The sequence below is a fragment of the Melospiza georgiana genome, chromosome 7 (genome assembly GCF_028018845.1).
Source record: "Melospiza georgiana isolate bMelGeo1 chromosome 7, bMelGeo1.pri, whole genome shotgun sequence".
Taxonomy (NCBI): domain Eukaryota; kingdom Metazoa; phylum Chordata; class Aves; order Passeriformes; family Passerellidae; genus Melospiza; species Melospiza georgiana.
Window position 1 is genome coordinate 31,145,490 of NC_080436.1, and position 20,800 is coordinate 31,166,289.

At 41.2% G+C, this 20,800-nt stretch overlaps 1 protein-coding gene across 8 annotated transcripts in view; it reads left to right on the forward strand.

The window, feature by feature from the left end:
• Nucleotides 1–20,800, forward strand: part of KALRN (kalirin RhoGEF kinase) — a 462,312-nt gene that overhangs the window by 316,082 nt on the left and 125,430 nt on the right. For all 8 annotated transcript variants that reach the window (XM_058028572.1, XM_058028576.1, XM_058028573.1 and 5 more), the window contains exons 21-33: nucleotides 155–277; nucleotides 2,631–2,813; nucleotides 3,878–3,996; nucleotides 5,164–5,230; nucleotides 5,864–5,973; nucleotides 7,689–7,758; nucleotides 9,424–9,513; nucleotides 13,569–13,661; nucleotides 13,988–14,099; nucleotides 15,182–15,372; nucleotides 15,781–15,882; nucleotides 16,568–16,710; nucleotides 17,854–17,956. In XM_058028572.1, the coding sequence (XP_057884555.1) occupies nucleotides 155–277; nucleotides 2,631–2,813; nucleotides 3,878–3,996; nucleotides 5,164–5,230; nucleotides 5,864–5,973; nucleotides 7,689–7,758; nucleotides 9,424–9,513; nucleotides 13,569–13,661; nucleotides 13,988–14,099; nucleotides 15,182–15,372; nucleotides 15,781–15,882; nucleotides 16,568–16,710; nucleotides 17,854–17,956 (1,506 nt within the window). The remainder of the gene's footprint in view (nucleotides 1–154; nucleotides 278–2,630; nucleotides 2,814–3,877; nucleotides 3,997–5,163; nucleotides 5,231–5,863; nucleotides 5,974–7,688; nucleotides 7,759–9,423; nucleotides 9,514–13,568; nucleotides 13,662–13,987; nucleotides 14,100–15,181; nucleotides 15,373–15,780; nucleotides 15,883–16,567; nucleotides 16,711–17,853; nucleotides 17,957–20,800) is intronic.

A 20,800-nucleotide genomic window follows, 5' to 3' on the forward strand; every position in this document is an offset into this window, starting at 1 on the left:
AGAAAGTGTTTAAGAATACAGGGTATTAATCCCAATGTATTTGATATTCTTTGTTTGGCAGGGTTTTGTTTTTTTTTTTTTGTCAGAGAATTAATTCTTGAAATACAAAAGCTGTTTGTTTTGTTTTTTCCTTTGGTGTTTTTGACATTGACAGGCCTTAGACTGGATCCAAGAAACAGGAGAATATTACCTCTCTACTCACAACTCCACAGGGGAATCAGCCGAAGAAACTCAGGAACTCCTGAAGGAATATGGGGAATTCAGAGTACCTGCCAAAGTAAACAGTGACTTTAATCTAATTATGCCATCTGCTTTAGTCTGTATTTATGGTCTTGTTTCAAAGCCTCAAATCTCTGTAACAATATTCCCTTGATTTTATAGTTGCCCTCTAAAAATCCTAGCCCTGAAGATAAATGATTTTTGAGAACTTTTAGCAGGACATAGGCACGAAAAGGAGGTTTTCTCCACTTTGGTTAGTACTGGTTATAGAAAATTTCTGTTCTGATCAGAAGGAAGAGAAAAAGTCCATTTGCATACAGAGTTCACAGCAATCTAATAGACATTCCATTCTCAAGCAATCATTCCAGAATGGCATAGGGTGACTAATTGATCTGAATACATCCAAGGTCACCATGGACTCCTGGTCTCTTTCTTCTGTCTTTAAAACCACAATTTGTGTCACTAATTCCAGCTGGTTGATCACAGATGATCATTTATCTCGTTAGAAATAATCTGCTGATCCCAACAAAGTACTTTAAATAGATGAGTCTTTAAACTCTGGGGTGAACATTTTTGAATACAAAACCGCATTACCAAGAATATATTAATTTATAGGGAGCAATTCTGGGAAATCTGGTGAGGTTTACACAGGAATGGTGATTGGATCTGCTTCAGACAAATTAATTCAAACCATAGGTAATTCATAGGCAGTGAATCCACAGGGGTATTAGGAGTCTCTGATAAGGATGTAAATTGCAGAGTTGGAGTGCAGGAAGACTATGGCTTTGGTATTATGTAGCTGCATTTCACTGTGTCCTGAAATTGATCTTCTGTAATCCTTAAATTCCTCCTTAGTCTGCCTATGCTTGTATGGGTTTGATTCACAGCCTTTGTGGTGTTCTTGTGCCCATCTTTTAGGTTAGCTTGCATGTTTCTGAAAATGTGAGATAGCTAGCAGTGGATGGAAGGTAATTTCTTCAGACAGGACACATAAGAAATTCTTTTAACTACTTCTGAATTCTAACCACCCATAATTAGTCCACCTGAAATTACATTCTGGTTCATAATTTATTTTTTTCAGAATAATCCAAATTCATAACAGAGTTTCCAAACAATTTTGACTCTTTACTTAGCCTTGGATTGAATTTTAGACATTGTTCATTATCAGCTATTACTGTCTGTTTCTTACACTGACACATCTAAGTCTTGCTCCCTCAGGCTGTCCTACTGCTCCTACTGCTGATGTAGAATATTTTCACTGCCATGTGCAATCTGGTAAATGCATGTCATTCCCAGACTGATGTTATTCTCAAATTAAGCTGTAGCTGAAAGCCTTCCTGATCCCAGTAACTTTCTGGCCAAACCAATTGATTGAAATGCAAAATCAGCAGTAGCTTTTGGGAATTAATCACCCTTTAAATATGACAGGAAGTTAGATTTTTACATCTTCATACCTAGCCTTGCTTAGCTACTCATTTAATTTGTTAGAATGATGTCTGATTCAGTTGTCAATCTATTACAGTGGTGAGATTTCTTGAATTTAGTTTTGTGTTTGAAATCTGCTGGATGTTTTCTGGTCTGACATGGATTTGTCCATTTGTGGTCAGATCACTGATAATAATGTCAAGTACCTGACAGTGTGCCTTGCTTCAGGTGTGGGGGAACATCCTCTCTGTGTTTGACTACATGCTTGCCAGTGCCTCATTTCCTGGGATAGGTTTGGAATCAGAGCTAGAGTTCATAACTAGGTCCTTTGTGCAGTTTTGACTATGGGGCAGTTAGACACTAAGTAGAAGAGAAAAGACCTCTGGAAGGTCTGGGGAGCTCAGTGTGTGCTTTGGAGTTCAGGCATCTTTTAGCTGGTAGTGTCCTAACTGGACCTAAAATACCAATGGAGGATTTTATAATAAGCAGGTCATGAATTTGGATTTAAATTCTGTTTGTTTGTGAAACAGACAAGTAATGACTCAAAATCACTTCCTGGACTGATATGTGTATTAATGACCCTCCTACACAGGTCTGCAGATCCACCAGATATAGAGTCAGAGTAACTTGGTGTACTGTATGAGGTGTGATTTTAAAATCTTGTCTTCTACTCCAGGGTGCACCAAAAATAAGCTTTTGCTTATGAGAAGAAGGCATGTGTAACTTCCAACATGTTTTATGTGTTTGTGTCTGCAGGGTTTCAAAAACTTGACTTTCTATCTTCTTCAGCTTCATAAGTGTCCTTATAAAAATGTCATTCCTTTCATGTTTTACTGAAAGTTTGAAGTGTCTGATTCTGTATAAGAAGAAATGCAGACACTCCTTAATGATGTATAAAAATTGTGAACTTCTTTTGACTGCTTTGTGAGTTAAAAGCAAAGGAAATCATAATAATAAAACATAACCAAGGACCATATTTTGGGCAGCAAACAAAGGAGAAAGTGAAGCTCCTCATCCAGCTGGCTGACAGCTTTGTAGAAAAAGGACACATACACGCCACAGAAATCAGGAAGTGGGTCACCACCGTAGACAAGCGCTACCGGGACTTCTCTCTCAGGATGGGGAAATACCGTTACTCCCTGGAAAAAGCCCTTGGAATCAACCCAGAGGTACTGCTAGACCCTGTCCTGTTGGGGGTTTTATAGCTGAGTCACAGAGGAAGGGGAAGCCTGTGGAATGAATGCTGTTGGTTTTTGTGTGCCCATTAGAAACACTGAAAGCTCAGCCAGCCCACCTGGCCATGCTCAGAACTGCTTCTGCAGAAAAAGGGTTAAAGGGTTTTGCTGTGTTGGTCAGTGATGTGAGGAGAGGCAGATGAAGATCAGAAAGATTTTCTAAACAAATGTTTGCACCATTTTTCAGGAGGCCATACAGCTTTCAGGAGGAAAGAGGGGAAAACACTTTAATTGAATAAAAGTCTATGTTCATTTTGGTATAAACCATAAATCCTGTTCCCACACCATTATTTTGCATCCAATTCAAACTTTGACTCTAAGTTTTTATTCTCTCATCCTTTAAATAACATAAACAATTGATCCCCAACCTCATGTCTGAATTCTTTTAGGTGAAGTAGAGCATCAGAAGAAGCAAAAATTAGGATTTCCTGCTATTCCCTGGCCATAGTATTAAGGGGGAGTGCCAGAAGCAGAAACAGTTAGAACCTTTCAGTCAATGACTCTTTGGAATTAAATATCAAGAATAAGGAATAAATTCCCTCACACTCTCATGATACTTTAAGTGCACTGGTCCTTTTAGGGCCTCTGGTTTACACAGAGCTCTAACTACAGCTTGGAAAGGTATTCCATGGTAAATGGCCACTGAAAGTAGTCTCTGCATGGTGCTCTACTTTATCAGACTGGTTTTTAGAAAGTCCCATACTAAACAACTAATTTAGATATGAAAGAGTAAGGTAATTTAGACTTTTTTATCAGTATTGGTTCCTAATTAGGAGAAATGGTGAAGATTACACTGAGTATAATTTCTGTGTTTTTAAGATTTCTCTCTCAGGTTTTTATCTCTTCTCACAGTCCTTCTGCTTCTGTCTAAATTTCCTCCTTTTTGATATTATTATCTTGTGTCCTTTTTTACCTCTTTGATCTCATGAACATGCTGCACTTTGCACAACAGTAGTATTACAATGAAGTTAAACTCTGTACTTTTGTTTTTTCCCTAGGATAACAAAGACCTAGAGCTAGATATCATTCCAGCAAGTCTTTCAGACCGGGAGGTAAAGCTGCGAGATGCAAATCATGAAGTCAATGAAGAAAAAAGGAAGTCAGCCAGAAAGAAAGAGTATGTTCCCAAGCACTCTGTCTGCATGGCACATTATCTGCTAAAGAATAATTCTGTGATATTAGCATGACCTGAACTGACTGACAGTCCTGTAACTCATTCCAGCTGCAGAGCTGTTGAGATAAGTCTGCAGTTGTAGGGTAGTTGTTACTTGTAGGTTAGAGAATTTCAGAACATAAAGGTTGAATTTCTTTCGGTTTTCATCAGAAGTTAGAAAGGGAAAGCAGTGAGTCAGGCACTTGGATTAGCCCTGATGTTGTGGAGTTGCTAATTTCTTTCGGCTTGTATGTAAAAAGTAACATGAGCAGGAAAAAATACAGAGCATCTTTAGGTGTCTAAATATTATCTAAACATCAGTGACCCAAGAGTTCACTTGTAGGTTTAAATTTCAGCAAATGTAGGACTGAGAGAACTGGAAATAGTTTATACTAGAGGAAATAGTTGAGAGGTACTTGTTGCACTTAAATCCATGAACAGTCTATTTTCACAGTATTCTGTCTTATTTTTGTGTAAGAATATTGGGAAAGTATTTCTCAGACCTCTGAAATTGTCATAGATCATGATTGATAAGAAACCACTTATACTTGAGAAAATATTACACTTGCTCTGCCTATGGTAAATTTCAGGAATTTCAACTTTGAGGGGCCCAGCCTTGGGCTATAGAAAAATCATTATTGCATTTCACAGCATCTGCATTTTTTCTGGTCAGATACCAAGCTGTTGAAGTCTCTTCAAAGTAGTGGTGTCTCCCAAATCCATCTGTGTTGCTTCTGAAGGTAAAATTTTAGGGTGACTTCCCACTGACTGTCAGCAAAGGTGAAAATAATTGTGAATCACAATTCCTTAACCCTGAAGGGAAAAATTTCTGAGAACCAGCTGATAGTTAAGGATGGGCATGTAGGTGGTAAATCCCATGGACACAGGGTTGCAGGAATACAACTTAATAGGGTTTTGTGCAGAAAAGATATTTAGAATATAACTCTACAAAGGACTGGAGTATGAAGTGCTATTTTGATCATGGACCTGAAAGGTGCAAAGTAAGGTAGCTGAATGTCTAGGGTGGAAATACCTTTATTCTTTAAGAGAACAGGAGGATGTTTTGTTTTCTGTTCATTGTAGAAATGCTTATAACGTCCAAACCACCTAAAATACTCTTTTTTTTTTCAGATTCATTATGGCTGAGCTGCTGCAGACAGAGAAAGCTTATGTCAGGGATTTACATGAATGTTTAGAGGTAAGTTATGGCCCAGGAGCTCTCCAGTATTCCTGGAAGCACACGTTGTCCTCTGCAGTGAGGATGTTCACTTTAAAGCACAGGCTGTGCACATTGATTCATTGAGCCTTTCCTTAAAGATTCAAATCTATTCATTTGAATCATTTTATACTAGAGAAACTTCTGGATTTGCACAGTCCAATACCTTGCTTTGCTGTACAGCAGGGTGTTCCTAAAGTGGATGGTGATATTCAAGACAAAACCAGAGTGTAATTCAGTGAAATCTGTCAGCTTTCACATTCCTCAGTCTGACAGAGATTTTTATGTATCTAATGCTACTGAAGTGGCAAATCTGGCTTATCTTCCAGCTGGTTTTGCCTGAAGCTTTTGGACACCATCAGATGGACAGCAAAGACAGGTGTTGTTGGCACATTTCTGCTTTTTCCTCAGACAACTTCAAAGCACCAATGCATCAGCACTTTGAATTTTTCTAGAGAGCTTTCTGTAATACTGAAAATCTTATTTTTTAGCTTGTTTATTTAATCTCAAAATACATAGTTCCTGGTCAGCCTGTGCCTTTGGCAATAAAACAGGGAGATCTATTCTTTTCTATTGCATTTATTCACAAAATTAAGAGTTTCTGGTGTTTTCCAGACTTACCTTTGGGAAATGACAAGTGGAGTAGAAGAAATACCAGCTGGGATCCTTAATAAAGAACACATCATCTTTGGCAATATTCAGGAGATATATGACTTCCATAACAAGTAGGTTTTCTTACCATTTCTGTTAATGTTTAGGCACTTGTGCATCTCTGTGGTGTCTGCAGAGAGCCCCTACAGTACAGTGCACACCTGAGTGTAAAGTAATTGATTTTGCAAAATAGTTTTTGATTTCTGTTTTGTTTCTCTTACAAAAATGAGTTGGAACATAGTTCAAAACTTCAGCTGATTAACAATGTTAAAGTCATGTTATACCAATGCTTTGCAGTCTGATGCATGCTTTCCATCTCATAGCACAAGATCTAGTCTGGACACTTGCCTGTCAAAAATATGATCTTGGAAAACACAAAGGGGCGAAAGTGGAACTGCTGGCATGAGCTGGGTTAATAAGTAGCTTTCTGCCACTTCTTGGAGACTTTCTGTATTTAGTCTGTAACTAACAGTACTCCATCTCATTATGATAAGACTGTGTACCTGATCAGCTTAGAGGGCATTGTTTCCATGGTATAATGTGAATGCAAAAACAGTTATAAACTTAACATTTAGGGGACATTAATCCAGCAAGTTCAGTCTGAATTCCAAATCTGTCTTCAGGTTACACTACAAAACAAATCAGAGAATCCTTTCTCATTTGAGTTCTGGGACATTTCAAGTGCTTCAGTCAGATAAATGTGCCCAGTCAGATAAATCACATAAATACAGCCAGATAAATCACATAAATTCAGTCAGATAAATCACATAAATAAGGCCCAGCAGAGCATGCCATATGCATGCTTTTGTGCCAGCAGCTTCACAGCACATCAGGACAGCAGCCTGATTGCCCTCCCACCTGCCCTTTCTCTGTGGTGCTATATTTTTGTTCTGGTGACCCTGGCTGATGCCATCTGATCACCCTCCTCTTTCAGTTCCCACTGTTCCAGCTCCATCCCTCCAGCCCTCAGTCATGTCCCACGGCTTCTCACTGCTGTCATTTATCCTTTCTCTGACCCCTCCTCCTGCAGCCTGCTGCTTCTACATAATCTTTTTTCCTCTAAAACTTCTTCCTAGAAATGCTAAAATAAATTTCCCCTGTCCCCTCCACCAGGGTCCTCCACAGCCTCCTGCTTTGGCTGGTGATGTTAAGGCATCCTCCAGCCTGATTCAGAATCCATGTGCAAGGGAGGGCAGCAAAGCTGGTGAATGGTCCAGAAAACATGTTCCAGGAGAACACAGAACGTGTTCTAGCTGAAGAAACTGTTTCATATTCTTTCCGCCCAGGCATTGTACAGGGCTCTATCTGCAAACAAGTGTTGCTTGTTGTACAAGCTGTTCAGAGAGAGCTAATTAAAAAAAAAAAATCTGTATTTTGAAAGTTTACTACTTACCTATGAAATGCTGAGCTTATTTAAGTTTGTTGTCCTTTGTCCAGTCTGCTGAGCTGGGTGTTGGGAACCTGGCAGCTTTGGGCTTCCCTTGCTGCTCTTTGTGTGAACCACTAAACAAGGACCCTTTGAAGATCTGTGTTCAGATGGAACAGTCCTGAGCACACTGACTCCCTGCTAGGGATTGCCTCTTTTTCCTTTCTGGTGGAGTTAGGCATGACTGTACTCAGAAAACAAAGCACATCTTGGCAAGGGACACTCTTCCTGCTGGCTGGACACTTGGGTAGTCCCGTAATCAAGATACAAGTATTGATCATTAGCTCTGATTAACTTATTGGTTATCCTGCATCTCCTGGGTATTTGACTGGAACTAATTACATTGGTGTTTTCTTTTTTCAGCATTTTTCTAAAGGAGCTGGAGAAATATGAACAACTGCCTGAGGATGTGGGCCACTGCTTTGTCACCTGGGTAATGAGGCTGCTGCTTCTCATTATTTATTCAAATTAATTCCTCCAGTACAGATGGGAACAAGCTGGGAATAGGTGCAAGGGTTATGTCCCTAGTGATAAATGAGATTAGGAGCTAGTCTGGAACTAAAACTGCTTTGTCCTTCACCTGCCCAGGGTCAAAGTTTCCACCCTTCTCCTCAGCAATAGTGTGAAGGTTTTCCAGAGCCTCTCTCCTTGTCCTGTACTGACCATACAGCTTTTATTTACCTCTGCTGGCTTCTGTTTAGCACAACTTCATCAAACCAAACCTGGTTTTATGTGACATTCATTTCCCTGTGAAAGGCCCTGGGAGGACAGACATTTAAAATCTTAATATACCTTCCTTAAAGAATTTTAGTCATGCCATGAGAGCTCCACAAAGGCATAAAGAATATTTTATCGACTTTTTTCCTCCAGAAATTAGTGTCAAATTTCTGAGCCACTGTGCTCACTCATTTCATTATGCAATGCCAGGATAATTTCCAACAGGACTTTGAAATCTTGGTGCGGAGAGTCTTTGTGAGTGTAGGAGGCTCTGGGAATTGGCTACAGTAATTCATCTGTATGAAAGCTGTTCTCATTTCAAAATATTTTCCAGTCAAGTCAGCCATCTTTGTGATTTGTCTGATTGTTTTATTCATATATCAAAGCTAGGAATTAGTATTTTAAGAGTAAAGATGGAATATTTTCACTTACCCAAAAACTGATCATGTTTAGATGATTTCAGATGGGTTTTTAATTTAAAAACATGTCACAACTCTTGATGAAATGGACTCAGAAATATTGTTTACAAAGAACAGGTTACCTGTTTAGGAAAGATGAATGCATTTATGTATCATTCTCTGCAAAATCTTCCTGGTACTTTAAGGTACTGACTGCATCATCTCAACAAAGGTACATATCCAGAGCTGTGTGTGTGGTTATAGATGCACATACAAAGCTGCCTGCACAATTGCAGGATCCTGTTGTTTAGATATCTGGGGAAAAAATACAATAGCAATAAAAGGAAAACATCCTCCTCTTTTATTTGCCTCCCTCTTCTTGAGACCAGAGTCCATTATTAAGAGGTGGGAGTGCACAGATGCTTTTAATTTCTGCTTACAAGTAAACAAATTAGGAAATAAAATGTAAAGCAACATAAAATTTAAGCCACTGAAGTTTGAACCAAAGTAGGAAAGGCAAGTCTGGGCCAAGTGTCACGAATTTCAAGTAAAAAATGTTGCCTTGTGCCAGTTTAGACTATGTGAGTCACTTGCCCCATTTCTAGACTGCCTTTATCTTCAAGTAGGTGATAGAGTCAACACTTCATGACTGAGTTTTGAGACTTCAAACTCTTGAGTAACATTAATAGAGCTGTTAGAAATTATTTTACAGCTGCATTAAAAGTTTAGGCCTTCCCTCTGTGATATTTGTTAAAGAAAGCCTCCCACAGCCCTCAGAACTGCTCAAGTAAGGTATGAACCTTAAATTCTTCTGTTCTTAATTTACAGTTTCTGTGCTGCTTGGTGGCAGGGTGGGGATGGTGGTGGTGGTGGGTGTGTGGGAGAGAGTTGTCACCTGTATTTATCCTGGTGTGCCTCAATAAAAACCTGTGGGAGCAGAGAAATAGCTTATCTTGCTTTTCCCTTGATGTTTGTTTTCACAGGCAGATAAATTTCAGATGTATGTCACTTACTGCAAAAACAAGCCTGACTCCAGCCAGCTCATCCTGGAACATGCAGGGACTTTCTTTGATGTAAGCAGCATTGCTGTTTTCCTTCCACACACCTGGTGCAGTTCTGTGCTTTTTTACACTCGAGCTATGGGTTCCTTTCTGTGCCTTGGCATTGGGGTTTTTCATTCCACTGCAAATATCACATGCTGTGAGAACTGATGGGCTGTGGTGAGGTGTGGAGACACATTCCTATGAGAACCTTGGGGCATTTTTCAGACCTAATCCTTTCTAAAGATCTGGTTTAGATGTAATCACTGTTTCTGGGTTAGTGATAAAATGAAAGTCTCAGATTTCATTATATATTATGACCTGAAATCCCTAAATCTAAAACAAGCTCCTAGCCTCCTGTTCTGCAAATTCTACCCAGCCTATTCCACATTTATTTCATTTTGCTAATAAGGAAATCCATTGATTCCAATTAGACTATTTCTCATACAAGTGCTGCAGCCAGTGATAAATATTTTTAGGGTCCAATTCCAATTTTGTAGGCTGAGAAAAAATCAAGTTTTTGAGTACCTTTAAACCAAGCTCTTCCTCTTATTTAACCCCATCCATGCTTGTCTGCTACCTTATAGCTTTTTTACCATGCTTTTCTACTACCTTATAGCTTTAATTAGTCATCTTGCTAAAAAAAAAAATTAATAAAAGAAAGAAGTGCTAAGACCTCCCTTCCAAAGCATTGGAAGTGCAGATGCAACAGATCAGCAGGATCCAAGCTGTGCTGGAGTTGGCAGCTGACAGAAATCAGCTCCTCTGGAGTTTGTACATGCCAATAGTTACAGCATTTCAGTCTCACTCGACAATGAAAGGTCTCACAGGAGCCACAGGAAAAGGGATGAACGCCTTTTTCTTTTGCCTTGTTACTGAATGGTCTGAAAGTCGAGTGGAGCTGGAAGGGGTTTTCCAGGAGGTGGCGCTTGAGCCTGTGGAATGGTTTATAAATGGTATATACAATGGTTTATACTGGTCGGCTGTTTGCGCAGGTTAAAAGCTTTTCCACTGCAGCTCTCTGCACGGGCTGGAAAGCTGCCTGACCTTGCTCAGCAGTGAATATTCGTGTGTCAGCAGCTGCTGTTTTGCCAGGGGAGGTGTTTGCCTTCCGTGGGTGCTGGGCCATCCCCCAGCGATGCCTGTGCAAAAAGAGATAGCTGACTCTCCTCCCAAAAAATCCTCAAGGAGGCACTCAGTGTGAGTGACTGAGGCAATGCAAAGTACCTGGGGATCCTTCTTACCTTGATCTTGGAGTGGCAGCAGTTCAGGGGCAGGACAGCCTGGCACAAGGAATACAGAGAAAAAAACTGGTTCTTTTTTTCCAGGCAGAACCTGGAATTTCCCAAAACCCTGATGATGAGAGTGAATTATCTAGAATAACACCCCTTAGTAAGAAGCCTGCTTGAAAATCACAAGTGTTCTTCAAATTTAATAAGCTTTCATAGAAATCCACCTTTGATATGAAGACAAGCAGGCCCAGTAATTTTTTTGAACCCTTCAAGGCCATGGAAAACCTGCATCTACAGGGCTCACTGTAAGGGTTAACTGATTAGGAGAGGGAGCAAAGACAGGTGACATATCTCATTTGAAACCATGAAGAGAATTCTGAGCAATGCTGAGAGCTGGGCTGTTCTCAGGATGCAAGTGAAGCCATGTATGTAGAGAAAAGCAATGTATTTTATGGAATCAGTTGAGACAGGTGGAAAACAATGCACAAACTCTCAACTGTGAAATGTGCCCAGTTTATCCTACAGCATTGCTCTAATAAAGCATAAATGTTACCATCTTCCTTCTCTACAGATGGTGCTTTTTTTATAAAATTCAGAGGTTGTTGGTATGGTTATATTAGCTGGAAATTGCACAGGGAATGAGAATAGTGTGTTTATGCTGACTTAATTACAGTAGACTTATTATTTTTCACTCTTTCCATTTTTCTGTCTGTCTTGTTCATCATTACTTAAAACTGTGTTCTTTATTCAGTAGTTTGAAGGATAAATTATGCTTTCCATGTTTAGCAAATTTTAGTATTTGTAATACCACATACTTCAGGCTAGCAAGGTATATTTTTGATTGCCAACATATGTTAGCTGTCAACTTCAATTGATAGAATCAGCATGTTATTGAAGTAATCAGGTTGATTTTAGTGTCTTTAGTTAAGCAAGTTTTGATCTTTGGGACAGAGTTTGGTTGAGACATGTACGTGCTTCTGCTGTTTCGAATACTTTTTTTGCTTTGAATCTTGGAAAATATCTGGTTTTATATTCAGGAAGCCACGGGGCACTTTTGATTTGCATGACCAGCATGGAACAAGGTAAAGCTCAGTGACTTTGGGAGCATTGCAGAGCATGGTGTTTCTGCATAGATGAGGGTTCTTGGACAGTTTCTCTGCTGAGCCAGAATGTCCCTTAGGAAATGAGCAGAGGCAGAAACAGGATCTTACTCCAACACTTCAGGGATCAGAGGGAGGAGCTGCAGGGAGAATGTCCCTTCCCAGCACTTGTCAAATGTCACTCCCCCAACCAGCTGTGTCTCTGCACAGCCTGACCAGGGAGCATCCTGGCAGGGCAAGGGGTGCCCAAAGGGGAGGAATCTTGCTGAGAGCATGCCCTGCTGTTCAGAGAGCTGGGGGGAAGGAGCAGGGCTAATTTTGTTACTTGGATCCTACAAATACAAGGGTGCTTTGCCAGCTCCAGGAAGTTCACAGACGCGGCCAAAGTCTTGCTGGCTCCTGCAGTTGTGAATTGAGTCTCAGCCATGTGCTCTGCAGGCACAGTTCCTCTGTGAAGTCAGCTATGACTCAGCTTCATGCAAACTCCATTAACCCCCAAACACAGCCCCTTCCCTTTTGAGTCTTCTTCATGGCACCAGAGCTATTAAAAAAAAAAAAACAAAAACAAAAACAAAAACAAACAAACAAACAAAAAACAAACAAACAAAAAAAAAACTTTTCTAGTAAAAGAAACCAAACCAACAAACCAAAAATCTGTTGGCACATTGCATGAAAAGTGGATGTTTTTGCATCCCAGCATTAAGACAAACACTGGAGCTAAAAAGAAGCAATAACCTCCCCAGTACTCAGCAGAAAATCAGATTGTATACAAAAGTAAAATCTCTGTTCTTGGAAGCTCTTCTCCCTTCACCTTCCGTAACTTCTTCGCTTTACAGTCTCAAATTTACAATTCAGTAGCTGAAGAAAATTCCCATTCCCCTTTTCCATTTGCTTCTTTAGGAATCGAGGATTTCCTGGTGGCCAGGAACAAGGCAAGGCATGCCCAGGGCCTGGCAGAGACAGAAGGGTTTCCAATCTCTTCTATTTCAGCAGAGAACCTGCCCCTGTAGGGCATGAGTTTGGAGTCTTTTAGATGGCTGAATATGTTCACTAGGGAAAATCCTATAGGATTTTTAGGAGCTCCTAACTCCCCCTGGAAGAGCTGGAGGGAGGTAGCTGGGCCCTTTGCAGCCCTCAGCAGGTCTGTGATGTCTCCAGACATTTGTGAGCACATCACAGTGATCAGCCAAGACATTTTGGCTGAGGTTCAGGTGCTGAAACAGTCCTGTTGGAGGTATCATGAGGGGATATCTCTCCTGGCCCCCAGGTGCCACCTCAGAGGAGAGCAGGTCTGTCAGCACTGTGTCAGACCTGTTATTCCCATGTGGGTATTTCAGCTACCGCAGGGCTCTCAAATGGGACTCGATGCCTATGTTTAGACAGCTAAATTACACCCTGCTCATGCAATTTAATTTAATGTCACTTCATTTTAATTGAATGTTAAGACTCTGCTTTCAGCCTTTATAGCTAGGGGAAACCAGATGACATGACAGGTAAGTCATACTTAAATCAGGGCCTGTTTACTCAGCAGAGCTTTAGCTTGACTTGCAGAGGGACCCTGCAGTTTAAGTGGCCTTAGGGGGACTCTGCTGTGTATTGCCTCACTGAAACCACATTTATGTAATGTGAGCTTAAATAGGGTTAAAAATCTAAACATAGAATACAGGGATGCAGTACTAAATTTAGTCAGGGGTGGTTCTGTCTGGCAGGGGGTTAACAGTTTTCCATGGCTGACTGCTGTTTTTATCCCTTCTAGGAAATCCAGCAAAGACATGGGCTGGCCAACTCCATCTCTTCTTATTTAATCAAGCCTGTCCAGAGGATCACAAAATACCAACTCCTGCTGAAGGTACCTCAGTGAGCTGCACAGAGCAGCTCGTGCAGAGCAAGCTCACAGGTCTATGAGTTACCTTCTGCTTAAGGGAGCAGCTTCATGACCTGTAAGCAAAGTCCCCAGAAATCTTCCAAGGGCACAATCTCCCTTGAGAGCACCTTGTTTTATCTTTATAGCTATTCCTATTTGACCCCCCACTATTTGTGAGCATCCACAGTGGGGTTTGCTGCAGTTGAGCTTTCTCCTGCCTCTGAAGCAGCTTGCAGGGACCAGGTGGCACAGCTGGGTGTGAGGGCAGCACGTGGATCAGATTTGTTCATGGTGTCTGCTTTGCTCCTTAGGAACTGCTGACCTGCTGTGAGGAGGGCAAAGGGGAGCTGAAGGATGGTCTGGAAGTGATGCTCAGTGTCCCAAAGAAGGCCAACGATGCCATGCACGTCAGCATGCTGGAAGGTGAGCAGGGACTGCTGGGAAATGAAGTTTGTTGGTAACTTGGGGTGGAAATTAATAGAGGTTGACTGTAGCAATACTGTAATTTCATGATAATTTTTAGCTACCTTCTGGCTCCTTTATGATATTTCTCCAAAAGTCTTGAAACAATAAAGCTGGCTAGGAATTTTGGGGGAGAGGGGAGGTATTGATCTGTATCTTTTGTGTGTACATATATATATATATGTATACATATATATGTACATATGTGTATGTATGCATATACATATGCAATGTATTTGTATCTATATATGTAGCTAAAACATTCCTTCTCCATTAAACAAAAAAAATTGTGAAGCAATATCAGTTTAGCTGCTGACAGCTGTAAAAATTATTGGATGAAAACATTTCATAATACTGTTTCAACATTTCAAAAGTTCTGCTTTTCTGAGACAAAACAGCTTGTGTTTAAAAATGTTAGCATAGTTATGCCAACGATTTTTTTAAAAAGCATTAAAAAAATATTTTCAAACTACAGGGAAAAAAAAGTTTGATTGGCACAAAGTGAAGTCTTTTTATTGGCTTATTATTGTGTGCAGTATTTCTGAAATGTAAAAATTTTATTCTGGACTGAGATGCTTTATTGTGTCTCACACATTTTCTTGGCCTTGGAAAATAAAATTTCCAGCCTGGCTTGAGGAAAACCAAGAAACAAGCAGAATACTAAAACAAGTGAAAAAAAGAACTAGTGCCAGTAGCTGGGCAGTTCAATAAGCTCAGGTGATTAAAATTGCAGGAGGGCAAACTGAATTTGTAATGAAGTGCATAGGATTTCTTGCAATGCAGTTCTGTGTACAGTAACCATCACTGAAACCTTCATAATATTATTTTTGAGTAACTATTACAAGACTTAAAGCAGCAGCCTCACTTAACACATATGATATATTTGACCTCCAGTGAAGTAATTACATTACTGCAGTAGGAAAAAAAATAGAAAAATATTATCACTGGGGCAAAGACCCTTTTATTTCAAGCCTTGACTTTGGTGTTTCTGTGAATTGCTTTTCTCAGTAATAAATACAAGTGATTGTATTCTGTGGCTTTAGGGTTTGATGAGAACCTTGATGTCCAGGGAGAGCTGATTCTTCAGGATTCCTTCCAAGTGTGGGATCCCAAGTCTCTCATTCGGAAAGGCCGTGAGAGGCATTTGTTTCTCTTTGAAATCTCTTTGGTGTTTAGCAAAGAGATCAAAGATTCTTCAGGACACACAAAATATGTTTACAAGAACAAGTTACTGGTAGGTGTGGCACAAAGAAAATATTCTGGGTGTTGTGTTTCTTGTAGGTAGAAGGGGTGTTTTGGCGGCTCATGTGTCCCTTGCTGGGTTGGGGATGCTTTTGCCCCTGAGGGGCTGGCCCTGAGTCCTGCAGGACCCACCTGGAAGTCAGCCTGCAGTGAGTCTGGAGAGGTTTAAGGTAGTGAGATGTGAAGGGTGGGGGGAAATGCAAGCAGGATCACTCCAGCCATTCCCTTCCCTGGCACCCCAGAGCTTTTCTGTTCCTTTCATCTGAGTATAGCAAACAGAGATAAGATCCTGTTCCCCTACCCAACCCAGCCTCCCCAGTTCTTCCTACAAGTCCAAAGTTTTCTGGACTCATGAAGCTTCATTTATATGAAATCTTTCATCATCTCTCCTCCACATTAGACCTCAGAACTGGGAGTGACTGAACACGTTGAAGGAGATCCCTGCAAATTTGCTTTGTGGTCTGGACGAACACCTTCCTCAGACAATAAAACAGTGCTGAAAGTAAGTCTTCTCTGTTTGTTTTCTTTGCCTTTAGCACTTGTAGTTCAGGTCTTGGGAGCTCTGAATGAAAGGTCAGTTTCTTCCCTGGTCATATTCACATGGCTTCCCCATCTGCCTGTGGGGTCAGGCCTGCAGCAGGAGCAGCTGAGCTCTAAGGCCTCAGTAGCGCCTGGGACAGTCCTGCAGCCTTGCTGGAATTGCATCTCCTCTGGCAGCCTGGGTTGAGCAGCTGCTCACTGACACAGGGCAGGTCTCAGGGTGTTTGGCTGGAGGTGTAATTCCCTTAGTCCTTTGCCACTGGGCTTATCAACAACCAACCCCTTCCACACACCTCCGGAGCTGACAGCCTGTTCTGTCAAGTGAGTCTCTGCTGAAGAATCCATGTTGTAGTTGTTTTGTCTAAGGAATTCCCAGCTGTGCACTGATAACCTGTTTCCCCTCTGCAGAGCCTGCTGTATTGCTAGCATTAAATGGATTTATCCAGAGCTTGGCTGCTTTGCTGTTGCTTGCCAAGTAGGTCTGGTCAGAGTGCTCTCAGTTCCCTGGGGTTACCAGGGACTCCAGCAGCTGCTGCAGTGCAGCAGAGAGGACAAACAGTTAATCAGGACATTCATCAGCTGGCCATGTCTCCTCTGCACAGGAGAACATGATAAAGTCTCTGTCCTTCTGCCTTGTGAAACTTTAGGCGTCCAGCATTGAAACAAAACAGGAATGGATCAAAAATATCCGGGAAGTTATTCAAGAAAGGATCATTCATCTGAAAGGAGCTCTGAAAGAGCCCATTCAGCTCCCCAAGACACCAGCAAAGCAGAGAAACAACAGCAGAAGGTAACTTCAGTCCTTCCCCACAACATGAAATCACGAGTGTGTTCCCAATCCACAGCAATGTGGTGTCTGTGGACTTTTTACTGGTTTTTACTGTAGTCAAAGCCGTTTTCATGGTCTCTGCTTTTTTTATGTTGTCTTGGCAAAAGTAGCTAGAAATGTTTTTTATGATACACGTACAAAGAGCTTTCATTTTATGCTCCAAAGTATAGAGAAAACCAGTAAAAATTCTTCAGAGTCCAAGGTTATAGTTCTTTCCTAAAGTAGATTTTACTTCTTCATATATGAGTAAAACCAGATTTTTTCCCTTGTTTGGTACGTTTAATTGTTTGGCAATCAAAATCATAGTTGATCCTAACAATGCATTGAAGAATACATAGTGAATAATCTGCATTTCATCATCTAATACAAACTTGTTTCAGCCTTTCAAGTAATATTAAATATTTTTTGTCAATTTTTTCAATCCTGGATCAAATAGAAATCATAGATAATGAATTGTTTTTCTGTTGTGGCATTCCCAAAGGCCACCTGTAATTTGAGCATCTTCATTTCCTCATTAAATTTTATCCCTCTTTTACTTCAGGCTGTGTCACAGGCACATCAAAGCATAAATAAGCAAGTCACCCAGGAGACCTGTAGCAAAGTAGAGATCCAGACATTTCCTCTAAGAACATGCTCCAATACAAAAGTTTTCTTGTACAGAATGGCGACATATTTTTTTCTTTGTCCCTAAGTATAGAATTTGTATTATTTAAGTATTTACTTTGAAAGACCAATAAGCATTTAAGATAATTGTATCTGTACAGCCAAAGGGAAGAAAATGTGTTAAGCAACCTCAGTGAGGTAAATAGGTAGAGCTCTGTACTGTCTTTATTTATATTTGGATAGCATCTTTACGGCTTAGTATTAAATTCCTGAAGAAATTTAAACAAATGTTGGTATTATGTGTAAATCCAAACCCCATGGCTGAGGGTGACATCATTCCGAATTGCAAGAGCTCTATAGCATCATGAGCTGCCTCAGAGGGGTAATTTTAGCACAATCCAGCTCTGTCCTGCTGACTCAGCACTTTCAACTCCACCTCTCACGTTGTGCTCGCTGGTGCTGTTAAGGAATGTCATTGATTCCCAATCACCTCCCTTGCAGAGATGGAATAGATGATGCAGACAGCCAAGGGGATGGCAGCAGTCAACCTGACACCATTTCCATTGCCTCCAGGACATCACAGAACACAGTGGACAGTGATAAGGTAGGACTGAAATGGGGAAATACCTGGCAGGTAATTGTCCCCAGAAGAATGTAAGTGAAGATAGAATAGAGGGCAAAAGAAGGCAACCTGTCTTCTGCTGAGTGAGCTGAAACTGGTATTCCCCTTCACCAGGTTATTAAAACCCAGTCTGTTTCTGTGTGCTTGTCAGTACTGCTCTTCTCCACAGTAACATCTCTGTTACTGCTGCTGTTTGTGGGTAATGCACAGAGGTTCAATTGGCTCTGAAGGAAGAGCCCAGAGCAACCTTTTCTTGCCTAGTAAATCTTGTCCTGTGAGACCCAGCTTGTGAACGAGCAAACAGCTGCTTATGTTACATATTTCCCTCTGAGCTGAAGGCAGTTGTTTTTTGGAGGGAATGCAGGTACTTAGCCACCAATTAATGCAACAACACTGGGATCCTGGCTGCTATCTTGAGAGCCTGGGAGACCTCCCATTTGCAGAGACTGTGATTGTGGACCCCTCTCCTCACAGACATATGCTGAAGCATATGGATGGCCCTGAGACACGCTGGGTTCTGTTGGAATGCTGCACGCTGTCAGCACTTACATACTTGTCATTTTACTTGTCAGACAGTCTGAGTCCAGATCCCCAGCTCCACTAGGATGCCTCACTTGAATTTGTCACCCTGACACCTCCAGCTGTGCTCTTCTACTGAATTAGCAGTTGATTTAGGAGAAAATGGGCAGTTAATAATTACCTTAGCTACACTGATGGGGTTTGTCATATCCCCTGAGAGAATGCCAATATTCTCTTCACACATTGTTTTGGAATCACATGTAACTTGAAAAAAGCTGAATTCTCCCATGCCTTTATAGATATACATATTTGTCAGAGCTTTCATTATGCTGCCACTCAGACAAGGTCGAAGGGTGTCTTCACAAAATCAAAGTCCAAGCTTTGGTTGTAAAGTTCACAGGTAAGGTTCAGTGCAGACACTGTTTGTAAAGCTGGACTCAGAAATATGATCATTGCAAATAAATTACCATCTGTTTTATTTATCTTGAATGCATGTCCCCATGATTTAACTTTTTTGTCCAATAATGTGCTTTAGAAAAGTGCTAAGCCTCACAATCCAAAGGCCACTGTAATGTATGCAAATACTTTGCCCGATGTTTGAGAAGTCTTCAATCCACATGGACCTGTCTTACTTTCTGTGTTTTTCACATTTATCATTCCTGCTAAAAGGCCCTGACTTAGTGCAGTACTTGAGCCCATGCTTTATTTTAAGCCCTCACCTAAGCTTTGCTCGTTCCCCAGCCCGTTGTGTTGGTTGCATGAATTCTGGCCACGTCCAGGTAAGATGCTCTCTGTTGCATGCTGCAGCTGCATACAAGGGCCATGGTGCCAACACAGGCTGTGTACTCTGAAAGACAGCCCAGCGTGGCAGGAGTTGGTTTAAGGATACAAGACTGGAAACATTTATAGGAATTTCTATCCAGAACCTTGTTTCAACTGAACAGCAAATGTGTATGAGATAAACTGGGTAAAGATTGCACAGGGAAAAAGTTGTTACCACTGTGGAAAGGGTTGTGTCATGCTTTTAACTTTTTTTTACTTGCTGACTTAAGGCTGTGTGGTTTTGTGTCCTGTTGTACATTTAATGAATACAATTGGAGTGTACAGCTAAGGCTAAATGTTGCTTGTATGTGCTTTGTTGAACCTGAGGTAGGAGTGTACCATCCTTAACTAGAGAGGCAGCTCCTGCTGAACAGTTTCCTTATTGCCTCTGATGCTAATGCCAGAATACTGTGGAGAATTCAGTTCCTAGAGTGCTGCATTATCATGTCTTTGCTCCAAGGAGAATCAACTCCCCGCATCTCTTTATAGTTCTCATTTTTTCTGCACAGTGTTACCCAGATTAGTGGCAGATGAAGCTGAGCTGCCTTGCCTCCTGCTGAACTGGCAGAGTCACACCCATGTTCACTCAGACATTGTGCTCACCTGCTGGCCCCTGCTGTGCAGGGACTGTCCTGTCAGCAGATCCAAAGCTCTGAAAGCACTCCTAATGGTGACATCTTAACACATGGGATATTTTCCTTCAGTGTGTAGTTGAGCTTTTCTTCTACAAGAGTCAGAATGAAATGAGATTGGCCTGGGAGGTTTTATATTCTCACATAGTTATCAGCACTGGAAGGCAGGACCATATCATGCTCTCCAGGTAGGTTTTCTTGGCAGAGCTGACAGTCCATGGCACACACTGTAGCATACATGCTGTAGTTAACTCCTGTGGGGCTCCAGTGGGTTCAGAGTTCAGCAATCAGGGCAATCAGGGGTTTCCCTGCCTATTTAACTCCAGCATAGCCAGCAGACTTATTCCCATGAGTTTAGATTCAAGACTAGAAGCTTTTTGCAGCTGTAGCCTCCATGGGTGACTTCTCTATGTACCCCAGTGAGTTTTCCATCCAGAGGAGCCAATGGAAAGAGCTCCTACCTTTAGGAACTCTGGCTGTTCACAGCAGCCTCATCTGCAGACCCATGCCAAGAGCCTTGCACTGCCAGCAGCATGCCAGGATGGCAGCAGATTCATCCTGCCTTGGGACCATCTATGTATTAACTCCATGCCAGAAGCAATTCTCAAGTAACATGTAGGAGATGATATTACTCTCTGAAACCAAAAGAATTCAAAGATTTAGCTGACGCACTTTGTCCTTTCCCTAAACCTTGCTATTATGCCTGAGAATTGCCTAACACATTAGTTGAATGCTCAGACAGAATGTCAAACAACATTTTAGACAAAGAAAATGACAACTTCTCAAAGATTCTCAATTTCAAGTAGCACTTCTGCTTAACAACACTCCTCATGCCTCAAGTCACATGTGTTTC